This window comes from Zophobas morio, unplaced genomic scaffold (assembly GCF_036711695.1).
Source record: "Zophobas morio isolate AGI-343-1 ecotype UQ-CSIRO unplaced genomic scaffold, CSIRO_AGI_Zmor_V1 ptg000023l, whole genome shotgun sequence".
Classification (NCBI taxonomy): domain Eukaryota; kingdom Metazoa; phylum Arthropoda; class Insecta; order Coleoptera; family Tenebrionidae; genus Zophobas; species Zophobas morio.
The window spans coordinates 8,392,581-8,406,614 of NW_026972128.1; the positions used below are offsets into that span (position 1 = coordinate 8,392,581).

The 14,034-nt window shown below is 34.0% G+C and overlaps 2 protein-coding genes across 3 annotated transcripts in view; one reads left to right on the plus strand and one right to left on the minus strand.

Annotated features, from left to right (window-relative positions):
• The window catches only part of LOC135134175 (transcription factor CP2-like protein 1), a 31,792-nt gene extending 27,620 nt beyond the window's left edge, over positions 1 to 4,172 (plus strand). The window contains exons 8-9 of the mRNA XM_064062795.1: positions 3,039 to 3,238; positions 3,349 to 4,172. Of these exons, the coding sequence (XP_063918865.1) occupies positions 3,039 to 3,238; positions 3,349 to 3,637 (489 nt within the window). The 3' untranslated portion in view covers positions 3,638 to 4,172. The remainder of the gene's footprint in view (positions 1 to 3,038; positions 3,239 to 3,348) is intronic.
• The window catches only part of LOC135134174 (uncharacterized protein), a 32,374-nt gene continuing 22,342 nt past the window's right edge, over positions 4,003 to 14,034 (minus strand). For both annotated transcript variants that reach the window (XM_064062792.1, XM_064062793.1), the window contains 8 exons: positions 13,858 to 13,996; positions 13,635 to 13,807; positions 11,915 to 12,053; positions 11,655 to 11,860; positions 11,443 to 11,590; positions 11,191 to 11,387; positions 10,944 to 11,139; positions 4,003 to 5,004 (listed from right to left, as the gene is read on the minus strand). In XM_064062792.1, coding sequence (XP_063918862.1) covers positions 4,254 to 5,004; positions 10,944 to 11,139; positions 11,191 to 11,387; positions 11,443 to 11,590; positions 11,655 to 11,860; positions 11,915 to 12,053; positions 13,635 to 13,807; positions 13,858 to 13,996 — 1,949 coding nt within the window. In that variant the 3' untranslated portion in view covers positions 4,003 to 4,253. The remainder of the gene's footprint in view (positions 5,005 to 10,943; positions 11,140 to 11,190; positions 11,388 to 11,442; positions 11,591 to 11,654; positions 11,861 to 11,914; positions 12,054 to 13,634; positions 13,808 to 13,857; positions 13,997 to 14,034) is intronic.

A 14,034-nucleotide genomic window follows, 5' to 3' on the forward strand; every position in this document is an offset into this window, starting at 1 on the left:
CAGCACGGATTAAGGTTCTGTTGGCCTATACTGACATTGTATTCTGTCTGTACAGTTTTTCATGTTGTTAATTCGTAAATCAATAAAGCTATAAATTCTATTTGTTGGTAAAACGGATTTCTTACTTTTGATGCAATTTTTTTCCGTATTCTACATATTATGAATTTATTATATTCATGAAGTTTCTGACTGGTTTTTCTATCGCTAAATTAATTAAAACGAATTAGAATTAGCTCAGACTATTGCACGACTAACAGAATACATCATTCTGTCAATTGACAGGTCTACCACCACCTTGAACGGAATTAAGTAAGTCCACGTCTACCTCGTCCATCTTTCCGGTATTCTAATAATAGCTGCGCCAGAGGAATGCCCCTCCAAAAACACATTTTAGTGACAAAAAGCGGTTAGTTAAAAGTTAACTCTAATTTCTTTTATTTTCAATTGCAAGGTATTATCATTTATGTTATTCAGGAATTGCAAGAATTCATTCATTTCTTGACCTTCTACCTCCCATAGACAGATGACATCATTCACTCGGAACTTCTTTCTCTGTGTAATACACTTATCATTTTGAATATTTCGTTGTCTCAGGTGAGGTAAAACGAAAATGACAACTTAATATTTATCGTTAAAAAATTGTGACGTTAAAAATGGAGTTCAAAGCCAGGATTACAATTAATAAATTGTCAATCTAACCGGTTTGTCGTAGATAAAATACATAATTAATTCGCATTAAAATTTAATCAGTGATTAACTCGCGATCTGACCATTCGATTGGTTGTGTCTGATCACGTGATCGATTAATTGCATGAAGAAGTGTTTTTGTAAACCGGCAAGTAGTCGAATTTGGAATGTCGAGTGAGTTTGAAAATGCACATTTTTCGCCTTGATTTTTTAGTACGAGAAAACTTCAAATTTATTAAAACTGGTTTGTATAACATTATTTGGTGCACGTGCACCAAATTTCAAAATCATGTAACTATACTTTGAGAAAATAAAAGTAAAACTAAAATGCACTTTATGGTTTTATCAGTAGGGTGTAACTGTTGAGATTTTTTAGATTATTGACCTAGTAGTTTGAAAGCCGCATGTTTTCACTTGTAGGTCATGTTGATAAAAGTGTTTAATCTTGTACCCATTTCAATGTAATGGATTCATTAATAAATGCTCTACGCTTCGTTTCTTATTCATTCACACTAGGAATATTTTTAAGGCAACGATCTCCCAAGTAACCTTCGAAGTATCGTCGATTTAAAGTTTGACGACATGACAACATTACATGTAATGACTAATTTACGAAAGTACGGAACGTAAAAAGTACCGTAAAATTCTAACATTCAAGCGTAAAAATTACATTTAAGATGTAGGTTTAATGGAAAATCACCAAAGAAAAAGATGCAAACGAACAGGACTTCTAAAACGGTTACAATTATTATTATTGAAATTATGTAGTTCATAAATTATACAATGTTACAAGAGAAGATTTAAATATGTAACGGAAGTAACATCTTGAGCTTTATGGACGTTTTATTGGAAATAAGTAGTTTAATATAATTATTATTACAACGTTTACAACGGTTGTTTATATCTAAAAAATAATTTTATATTTTATTGTTTTGTTATTTTGCACAATAGAAAATACAAGTGACGTCATGATAACATTGAAGTTATTAAGTTAAGTATTACAAACAAAAAATTGTGCATGAAATCACCGAATCTTCGTCATAATGTGACTGTTCTAGTTCTCTCTAACAGTGTTGAATGATAGTTATGTATACTATTGACATTATTCAAATTCAGATGTTTTCAAAGCTTGAGGTGTTTGACATACGCTTTTGACCCGAAATCTTTTCGAACGAATAATAAAACAAAATCAACGGTATTGCGTCACCAGACTTTTTTGTTGGTGTTTGATTAATAAAGTGTTTTCATTTGCTAAATTTAAAAAGTTGTCTAGAGTAGGTATACATCGACCTAAATCTACAAGTGGCTATTCATCTTTGTATGATAAAGTGCAGTTTTGTTTTGAGTTCAAAAATTGTGAAAATTACGTGAAACTAGAATCTGTGATTTTAAGAATCATTACTAAGTAATAGTGTTATTTTGAATTCAATCTGTTTTAATAATTTTTAATTTTTCAAGTTTTACTCACTTTTCATGACCTGCCCCGCATTAAATACCTTCGGCCAAACTCGGCAGTAATCGACATGCCTTTACTTAATACGTATTTGGCGACTCGTTAAGTTGTTAGCGGGCAATTCTTGCTGATAGTCAATAGTTTGTTGTGGTTAAGTGTTGCCAATACTTCAGTATTTTCGAGCCAAAATTTCTAAATTATATAGCTGAAGTGGTACTACGTTGTGTCAAATCACACGCGTCCACGACCATGTTAATGCCAGAAAAATTATATTTGACCTAGTAGATCGTGTTGTTGATAATTAACGCCCTCTGGCATTGTTTGTGAAATGAATAATTTACTAAAAGACATCAGTTACGCTAACCATGAGCGGAATACTTTTTTTCTCGAAGGATGTGAATGAAATCGGTCAAAATAATAAAATAAATAATAACTGGACCTTAAAATATTTAAAACTCAAACTTTAAAAGGCGCCAAATATTTTTATCAAAACTATTACAGCTTATTTATTTCACTAGCTGCGAACCGCTTCCTCTCTTAACCTCAACGATTTCTCGTAACTAAATTTAGTTTTCTGATGATGCCGCGTATAACTTTCGAGTTGGAGGATCAAAGAACTAGCGATTTAACTTCCCAAAGATTACTCATTTTAATGGTAATAAACTTTAATTGCACTTTATTGGCCTCTTTGACACTGTATATGTCTGGCAATCAATCAACAACTGTTGGCAAAAATGTTGAAGTTTTTCGAATTCGATCCTTCACTATTTGATGGTCATTAGTCACAGTTAAGAATTTATATAAATGGAAAGCACGTAATTGAAATCAAAGGAAATTTCATATTATTTACCATTGATTAACCATTTAATGTTTTAATTGAAATTAATTGTTGTTTTAGTCAATTTCTGTGGAGCAGTTGTCGTCAGGCGCCAGCCCAGAACAAACAACAGCTTGGTTAGTGAGAAATCGTTTCGATAGATACCTCGAAACTTTTGCCAATTTCTCAGGAGCAGACATGCTACGCATGTCAAGAGATGACCTCATTCAAATTTGCGGACAAGCTGACGGAATCCGTTTGTATAACGCCGTACATCTAAAGTAAGTTTTATGTTTTTATGTCACGTTGAATGTACAGTTGCGGTTTTTCGTTTAAATTTGATGTCACTGACTGGATTTAGAACGAACTAAGTGATGCGTCTTGTTTATAGGACTATAGCACCAAAGCTGAAGATCTATGTTTGCCGTCAAAACACCTCGATCTTCAATGCTGTGTTTCTATCGACACATAGTAATATCGAATTATTAGAGAAATTATCGGCCTTAATGGGAATTTCTCAGGATCAAGTACACGACATTTATATTGAAGGACCTCATGCGATTCATGTGCGATTAAATAACGACGTGATTCGTCATATTAAAGAAGAAACCATGTTTTCGGTAGAAATCTTACAAGAAAATGGAAGTTTTATCTTTCTGTTAAAACGTACTGTTAAATGAAAAAAAAAAAAAATGTGATCGGAATGTGTTACGCTAATTCTACGTGATTATCACTACTACTCAGTGTCTTATTTGTATGCCTTAACACAAATTTAGGTGATATTGCATGATAAATATTGTTATCTCAGGTTTTAAAAGTGTGCTACGATATTGATTTTAGCTATATTTTTTAGGTTACTTTGAGATTATTTTTTATGTTTACAATTCTTATTAATTATTATGTATATCCTTTATTGTTGTTCATTATAATTAGTAGATTTATTGATGTTGCTTGTTATTCTAATCATTACTGTGTTGATTTAGTTTCTTATTATATCGAACCGTACAATATATGTTAGTTTTAGACTATATTTTTGATGTACAAATTATAGGTTTGCTCCTACTTATTGTTGTGTATAAATTAGGAAGGAGGGTAGTAGATTTTATCCGTACTTTAAACGAGTAATAACATCCAAAATGTGCCTTTATATATATTATGTATTCAGCAGAGGAATTTTAAAATGTAATCAGAGTGCCATAAAGTATATTCAGCTTATTCAACCTTGTATCAGTTTAAAAAATGTCTTTATTATAAAAATTGCAGTATACAAGCTATGTTAGTTCTAACTTGACTGACTTACAATGTTCTACTATTTCTCGATCTATGGTTGGTTACGTTAGTTCTAGTAATATAACTTCGTCTATAAACCGGTACAAATCGATCGTCTATCGGCAGTGACTTCTGAGATCTCTTGGTGTTATTCCTTGCATCACTCTTCAAATCAATGGGATCTGACATAGGCTGCGTGCCATTAGACACAATCTTCTCGCTCTTCCTAGTCTCTTCCGTAAAATTAGTAGGCAGTGGAATCTTCACAAACAAAATATCATCAGCTTTATTCGATTCGTTGGTTATTTGGTACTGAACATTTTTGAGATCATTGGACTTTATAATGTCGATAAGGTTCTGAATCGCGGCGAATTTGGGGTTGGCTTCACCGTTGGAGGCCTTCATTAACCTGTAGTCAGAGTCCGTACTATTGGGAGGCATTTCTTTGTGGAGGTATGACAAGGGCCAATGTCTGGGTTGTCCGAAACCTCCAGGTTTGGGCGGGTCTAGAAACTGGGCTTCGAATTGCATTTCGTATTCGTCCAAACTGGGGCGTGGAGGGGGTGGTGTAGGCGGCGCCGGAGGACGATCAGGGCGGTTGCCAGGTCTGTAAGGAGGGGGCCGATGTTCGGGTAAGTAGTTGTTGCCACTTGGGGGCCAGCGTGAGGGGCCGGGGCGTGGCGGAGGACGGTCAAAGCGGTCGATGAGGTTGTGGATGTAAGGGTAGTATCTGTCGCTACATTTTCGCCATTGGGTGCGTCCGGGGCCCACGTAACACCTAGAACAAGTAGAGTATTAAACGGTTAATAAATCAGCACTCAAATGAAAGGTTGAGGGCTTTTTTGGAGAAACCTCGAAAACAACCCCGAGATTTGAGATTACTCATACCGTTTAAAAAATCTTTTTAAGAAGACAAAAAAACATTTTCTTTTGGGCAGCTGCTGTTGCTTGTACGTGATTATCCAATTCTTTCGAAATACGTATAAACATAGATACTCGAAGTTAACTATTTATGTAATTACTAAGAGTTCATTTTGTCGTTTGTTATCTGGTTTAAATATATTTTCTATCATCGCACTTGTGTGGACCACGGTACCTTCCAATTTGTGGCCCCACGGTGCTTTCTAGAGGTTAATTCAGGGGCGAGGTAAGTTCTGCCGAAATAAACTTCGTGCAATTTTTTTATATTCTTGAGGTTATGATTACGAAACGTCGATAAAACATGAAAGTAGCGAAATGGATTCTATTACAATATTTTTCTAATCTTCGCTCCGAAAATAAACATGCAGCTTTATTGTATAAGTACGGAACACTCTGTATGTTTGAAAACACTTTTAAATTATAATTTTATTAGACTGCATTGAAGAATTTTTTCAACAGTCTATAGCGAATGTTTAATTTTCCGCCGTTTGACCGTTGGAATACCCCGTGTGAATTTATTTTACATGAGTATTTTAGCAGAAATGGTGAAAAAAAATTTGAATTTTGTGTTGTCATTAACTATTGAAAAATAAATTATTTTCGAAAGACGTATTTAAATCGAGTTTACTAATTTCTTTTTGGTGAATTCTATGTAAAGTTCGTAATATCTTATTCATCCACACAGCGCGAAAATTATGTTCTAATGAATAATATTGCAATATTTTAATTACGATTCGTGTAGTGTGCGATGCATCGATGAAAAAAAAACTCTGCAAAAAATGTCTGATAAGGTGTCGGCGAAAATTTTTTGTTCATTTTTCGTGTTACGCAGTTATGGAGTTCTTTCGGTTTTAACTTTGTCGAGTGCGTGTGCGCTGGGTAAATTAATTTGTTTAATTGGTCTGTTTTTCTTAAAAATAATTTGGTTGGAGCTTAAAGTGAAAGGTGAGTGTTGTGATGTGCCCATGAGGACGGAGTCTGCAAGGATTTGCGCGGAAAGAAAGGAAATCGGGATCTAAAGGGTAAATATTAAACTCTATATTGTGCCTTATTTCTTCAGTTCTTTTATTCTAAGTTGATATATAAAAAAACGAATGCTAAGGGAGAAGTAGTTGTATTGTACAAAACATTACTTAACGACTTAATAAATGTGTTTGTTTCAACACAGACTACAGTTTCAACAAAAACTCGAACGTTAATATCTTGTCAGATATTTATCTTTTAAAGCTTGCCTTGTTTGATGAAATAATTTAGAATATTTGATAGGTTTTTATCAATATTAATTTAAATCCAATTTTGATTTTTATCTCATTACGGACAGTTTTTACGTTCTACGCAGCACTGCAATTAATAGACTATCGCTATTTTTTTGTGAAACATTTAAATTTCAGAATTGTTTTGAAAAAATTCAGACAATCTTTTTAATTGAAAACAGTGGTCTTCTACAACACCCTCAGATCACGTCCCTCATCTTCAAATGTTGTGCAAATGCCTGGTTGTGTAAAAAAAAAATAGTGTTCACAGTATGGTTAGCAGTGTTTTCTAGCAGTATATTAATTGCGCCAAATATAGGCAATCAAATACACACGCAATTTCATTCACACAAATTCAAATAGCTAAATGATCCACAGAGCAAGACGTTCCACCACAGAGTTCCACGTTTAGAGTTATGCTTGTAAAGTGCGCGAAGCGCCCGTATCTCTATTAAAAACCCGGCATTATCCCACCTCGCACTAGTGCCTAAAAAGTTAGGTTATGGAAGCAACGCGTGCCATTAAAGAGTGCACGAATGCGAAATTCAACAATTTTTTGTTGCGAAAGGACAGATTTGCAGAACATTTGAAGGTGAGGAGTTTGTGCGAAATCGAGAAGTGGATTTTGTAAAATTTTACTGCTAATTTTTAGGCAAACATGTATTTTGTCCGAAACTTTTTTTTTGGAGTATTTTGAGTCTGTAAAATTTTGCTTAGAATTTACATATATTGTGATTTCAAAACTTTTTCTGCACCGTCATTAAAAATTAATATGTATAAAGTTAATGTTAACTTTCTTTGTGTACACAAAGTTTCAAGTGTTTTTTGTTGCAGTGGGTTCGTAAAAGAAGATGAGGGAATTCGCTAAATTGTAGCAGAAGAAGAAGCCTAAAGGTTAGAATTTTGCATTAATTTTTAATTAGGTGTTGTTTTTTTTAACATTTTTTTTTATGTTTTATGAAAGTTATTTTGATCGGTAATTTTGTCTTATTTTTGTTTTATCAATTTTTTTGACGTCTTTTTCTTACATAATTTTTAAATATTTAATTTTAATTTTTATGCACTCTTTTTCTTATGTGCGTATGTCCAGACAATTTTTTTCTTTTGATTATTCGTGCAGAGGAAAAAAATTAAATTTGTTTTAATTTTTTTCCCTTTTATTTAGTGTTTGATTCTGTTCGCCATTTAAGGATTTTAAACATATCATTAAGCCATATGTAAAATAAAGTTCGCCGGTTTTTACTTCCCGAGCTTAAACTAAGGAAGTGCAGTCGTTTCCAAAAAAAATCGGGCAAGATGAGCAAATCAGGTTCTCATAGTTCAATGAAAAGCGATGGGAATGTGACTTTCATGTCAATATCATTTGCCTGAAATTTTTTGGAAACGACGGTATAGTAATCGAGTCTCTCGGTCGAATGGCCATTTTTATATTTTCTCGACGTTTCATGATCCCTACAGTACGAAAAAAGTCCGTTTCCGTCTGTTTGTCTGTGTAGTCTCTGTATCCATTTTTATTAGACACGTAATCTCCGAAACTGCTGGACCGATTGTTGTTAAATTTTGTATGTGTATTAGAAATATCCGCTTTAAAACATAATAACAGTTTACCATTAGGGTAACGCATCCCGGTGGTGGTCTAGTGGTTACGAGTCAGGAATACCAGTGATCAAAATGTTTTTGACGTGATAACGTCTTATATATAAATCGATGGAGCCGGCTGCACGCTCGAAAAAGCATGACTCATGCGACGTTACCTCATTTCTATGGTTACATCGCTCTGTCACGTTCCATGTAAGGCTTGAAGTGCAAGCGAGAACGCGGAACGAGCGACAAAGAGGCACAATCGGCCTTCGCGTTCGGCAGCGTTCGCCATCCGTCTCTCTCCTACTTGAGTGAGCGATGCGTCTGCGTGGACAGCTGCTATATTATAGTACATTTACATGTTTTGGTTGAGTATCAAGTGCAGTGAAAAGTGAATGTAGTGTCAATTTTGACGTGACAACGATAATATTTTAAGAATTTTATTTAAATTGTTTCGAACGACGATTTATTTTGCAGAACTGCTTACAAACGCACCATGGAAAAAAAGCCTGACAAACCAGAGGATGTTACGAATAAGCCTTTACCTTCAATGAGTGAACCCATGGAGGTTCAAGATGCTGTAGCATTTACTTTAGCAACGCCATTCGCGCAGCCAATAATCGCTGCTTCAAAATCAAAAGCTATGTCAAAAGCCCAAAACCATTCCATCAGTATTTTCTTAAGACGTTGTCACGTTCAACTATCGTCAGTAAACCGACTTTACAGACAACCGAGTTTTTTTAGATTAGAGTTGACCATGGAAATATATGCCAATTGTCTTTTTTTGTAATGTAAAACATCGAAGGCACCAAATGGTTTTTTAGAACGTGAAACCTTCTCGGGAGGCCCAACTGTCTTTTTTAAAAATGTAAAGCATTCTCGGGAGCCCCAAATGTCTCTTTTAATGTGAAACCTTGGCGTCGGTCGCATTTGTCTTTTTCAAAATTGTAAAAACCTTCTCGGGAACGCCAAATGTTTTTTTAAGAATGTGAAACCTTCTCGGGGGTTCTAAATGTCTTTTTTTAAAATGTGAAACCTTCTCGGGGCCCCAAATGTCTTTTTTTAATGTGAAACCTTCTCGGGGATCCCAACTGTCTTTTTAAAAATGTAAAACTTTCTCGGGGGCGCCAAATGTCTTTTTCTTTAATGTGAAACCTAGAGTGTCTCAACTGTCTTTTTAAAAATGTAAAACCTTCTCGGAGGCCCCAAATGTATTTTTTTAAGAATGTGAAACTCTCTGGGTGGGCCCAATTGTCTTTTTTAAAAATGTAAAACCTTCTCGGGGGTGCCAAATGTATTTTTTTAAGAATGTGAAACCTTCTCGGCAGTTCCAACTGTCCTTTTTTAGAAAAGGCGAAACCTCGGGGATCTCAAGTGTCTTTTTTAAGAATATTAAATCTTCTCGGGGCTCCCAACTGTCTTTTTTTCTATTACTCTGTGACTAGTACCTTCTATATTGTTTTTACTCCATAGAGGTTATCACGAAAAAGTAAAATTCCCCAAAATCCAATTTTATAGTTTTTCAGAGAAGCAGTATTTGTTGAACTGTACTTCAAAAGCGAAGGAAGTTCTGTCGAAATATTTTTCAACGAATTTTTTTCATAGTAACTCATATTTACACTTTTTATTATAATATACTCCCATATTTGTGGTTTATGAGTCTGCCTTGATTTTTATCAAAACTAGATACTTTACAAAATTTTTTTAGAAAACTTGAGGTTTTCTCAAGAAGTTTGGAATCGACATTTTGTTCTACCACAGTGAATTTGTTTGAATATTTGTATTCAGTCTTGTCTAAATGACTATACCAATTTTTTTGTTTTTACCAGTAGAACACTCCCATATAAATAATTTTAGAATTTACTTAAATTTGAGTGTAAAATTTGACGATGACAGTTAGAACAAGTTAAAAGGTCATTTTTATAAACATACCACTGATATGGAAAACCGTCCCAATTGTCTTTTTTAAAAATGTCAAACCTTCTCGGGGGCGTCAAATGTTTTTTTTTTTTTTAATTTGAAACATTCTCAGAGGTCCCAATTGTTTTCTTTTTAATGTAAAATGTTCTCGGGGGCGCCAAATGTGTTTTTTTTTTTAATGTAAAATCTTCTAAAGTGTCCCAGCTGTCTCTTTTAAACATGTAAAACCTTCTCGGGGTCCCAGTTGCCTTTTTTAAAAATGTAAAACCTTCTAGGGGGCCCCAAATGTTTTTTTTTAATGTGAAACCTCGGTGGTCCCAACTGTCGTTTTTAAAAATGTAAAACATTCCCGGGGGGCGCCAAATGTCTTTTTTTAAGAATGTGAACCCTTCTCGGGGTTCCCAACTATCTTTTTTTAAAAATGTGAAACCTTCTCGGGGGCCCCAAATGTCTTTTTTTTAAGAAGGTGAAACCTTCTCAGGAGTCCCAACTGTCCTTTTTTAAAAAAGGCGAAACATTGGGACAAGTGTCTTTTTTTAAGAATATTAAATCTTCTCGGGACTCCCAACTGTATTTTTTCTATTACACTATGGCTAGTACCTTCTATATTTGTTGGACTGTACTTCAGAAGCGAGGGAAGTTCTGTGGAATAACTTTCGACCTTTTTTTGTAGTAACTCATATTTACACTTTTTAATATAATATACTCCTATATTTGTGGTTTATGAGTCTGCCTTAATTTTTACCACAATTAGATACTTTACAAAAATTTTTGTGCACATAGCTGATATTTGGGTTACGTGCATAACGACTGCCGCTGGACATGTAGATTTCTTACAAAACTTGAGCTCTGCTCGCATTAGTTCGATCCCATCCATATCGATTTTTTTTTCTACCACAGTGAATTTGTTTGAATTTTTGTCTTCAGTCCTGTTTAAATGACTATACCAATTTTTTTTGTTTTTACCAGTAGAACAACCCCGTATAAATAATCTTAGAATTAACTTAAATTTGGGTGTAAAATTTTTATATACATTACATACCACTGATATGGAAAACCATCCGAAAAACCACACTGATGATCAGGTCTGCAACAGTAATCCCAAGTGTTGGCATCACCACCCTCTAGTTCGCAGTACCAAAATCCGGCCACTCGGTTTTCTTTACATAAAGTCCCTCGTCGACAAGGCCATCCACTCACGCTATATACTCTCCAAGTGCCAATGGCGTTGTAAATATCTACAAATTAAAACAACAACTATAAGTGAAAGAAAATTGATAAAATGGTACCGTTGTCATAACGATCATCTGGACGACCTATATGGTTATGTACTGGTTCATTCGCAACAGCTCGACATTCTGGATTGTAGATATCCCAAGCAAAAAGCCAGGAATCAGGATCAGGAACATAGTCGACATTTGGTAGTAAATCTCTTTGTAAAATATCTGACAATTTACAATTTGGTTCCCATTTTGGACTCCTCGTACTAAAAGTTTTCAAATGTAGAAAGTAAAGTCGGTGACTATTTGTTTACATAATACTTGTAGCTGAGAGATACGCATTGGAAAAGAGTATTTTCTCTCAATTTCGAACACTCCGCTTTACATTCTTCTTCCGTGGCTACTTGAAGTGCTTTTTTAGTAGCTTGTCGTAAGAGTCCAGCAGGAGAACCCAAGCCAGCGTAGCATACTAAAAATACCCACAAAGTGACAAAGAACTAAAACTTTTATGAATTTAAAAAAATCATTTTTACATTGATCAATTCGCATTCCTGGGTTCTTCCAAGGCTTGCCTCTGACTCCAAAATGATGCGGTTCACAACCATGACCAAAGCTACCTCTTTCGTAAATTTCAAACCCTGGTTCGGGGACAAAATGAATCCTAGGATCCATTTCATAATAAGGCCAGTCTGTGAGTAAGCAGTTGTCTACTGGACCTCCAATAACGGGAGACCCATACCTTTACAAAATACACAGTAAATATAAAACTTTCACTCATATAAAGTCATACAACCTGAAACTGAAAGCTCTACAAGTAAAACGAACAGATCTCAAACATTCAATCTGGCATTCCACTATTGACTTGACTGACAAAGAGTCGCGAACAACTTTATGGTCTAATCGTTGAGCACTTCTCACTCTCCAGAAACATTCTGAAACAGAAAGAAGAGGTCTCGTTTTTAAATAAAATGTATCTACTCTGAAATACAAGCATCCACTTTTCAAAACAAACAGATTTTAAAGTTTTAGGTACTTACGGAACGAGGTGCACGAAAATGTTGGTAGCCACTGCCAAACAAAGAATAGTTAGTTGGTTTAATTAAAAGGTTTAAGTACCCTGGCATTGGGTGTTGTTTAGTCAAGCACTTTTGTTGTCTGTTTGTTTCGATGTATTGTGTGTCGGTTGTTATGTCAAAAGGAAAAAGAAAAACTGTTACTGAAGTGTAGTCACCATAAAGAAAATTATTGGGAGAAACTGGGTATAAAAGAGAGAAGGTCTTTATTGTACAAAAAATTAATTTTTAGCTTCTCATATTTTATTGGGTTCTATTGTGGGGACTGGGTTGACAAGAAGACTTTTTAAATGATAGTATATTAAATAACTTTTATACCCAAAAGGTTTTTTGACTTTCTTTGGAAAATATAGTTGATTTATAATCGTATCTAAAATATCCACGAGCAAAAGCATCAAGCCTTTAATAATTGTCAACTGTGGCAGGTTTTTAATCATTTGGAATCAAAGTGAATAGTTTGTTCACCAAAATGTCTACCAAATTATTATCTAGTACTTCTTCTAATTACAAGTAAACTTTGTACTATGCTACTTTTCCATGTTGATGTGTAAATCCATGTTTTAAATGAATGTTATACTTCTTTGTGTCGAAAATGGTAAAAATGTCGTCTACGTACCTTTGAAAAGTCTTTTCTTGCAATTTAGTTCTAAAGGGGTTTTCAAAGCAAATGGAAGGAAAGACACTGAGTTGCCTTGAAATGATTAATATTTTGTTTAGTTTGTATCAAACAAACCAGAAAAGACACTTTTTCTACGTTTTAGAAGTTTCTTTCACCACTTAGAGGTTAAAAAGTTTTCAGAAAATTTAATATGAAGTGGTTAGATTTCAGCATCAAGCTTCTAAAATCTCCTTGTCAACCCGAAACATAACGTAGGACCCAATAAACCGTCAGGATTAACGAAATTAGTTGAAAAAATTGTAATCAAAATTGATCAAGAAATTACTCTGTCAAATTTAGGAGATTTGAAAATAGGATTTAGATTTCTAGACATTTTTAAGAGTTTGTAAGTGTTAAAGAACAATGACAGTGTGATCAAAACCCATGTTGTATTTTTTTTGACTAAAGCAGCTAAGGTATAACAAGATAATAATCAGTCATTGGAAAAAATGTTTAGAAACATATTTACACTACAAATTTAATTTTATTTCAACAAGTGTATCATTTTTTTTATAAAGTGTGAAGTTAGTGTTATTTTGAAGATCCAAATTTCTCTCATTTTCAAAAATATATTTATCTTTTCTCACTGTCATTTTTCTTAGTCTAACTACTTTATCTGATTAAATTAATTTTGGTCGTCTTTCTAATTCATTTTATTCGTCCAAATGGAAAAATCGTAATTTATTACACATTAAACATTTTTGAAGATAATGGCATTAATTACATAAATAAAACGATTAAAACAATAAATTAATTGCAATTGTTCTAAAGAAATACTGTACCGCTGTTATCTTTCCCTCGGATTCTAGGTTGTTCACACTTTTTCATATTATTCATAGTGTAAACATCGAAATTTCTATCCGGCTCCAAATCAGTATAAAAATCTAATTCTTTATAATTTCGATTACTCAGGTAACAATTTTCAATGGGGCCATTTAAAGGTCCCGAACTATATCTAAAATGACATTACAAAAATAACAACACAAATCGTAGCTAAAATTTTACCTATAAGCATAAGAGGCACATGGGAATTCTTTTTCTTTGAAACACAACAGCTCACATTCATAAATATTGGGAACTGAAATAAACTTCTTCACTATTCCTTTAGTTAGTCGAAATCCGGCAGCTGATCGTAAAGAGCACTCTGCAAAAGAGTCATTTTGGAATATCATGTACTTTACA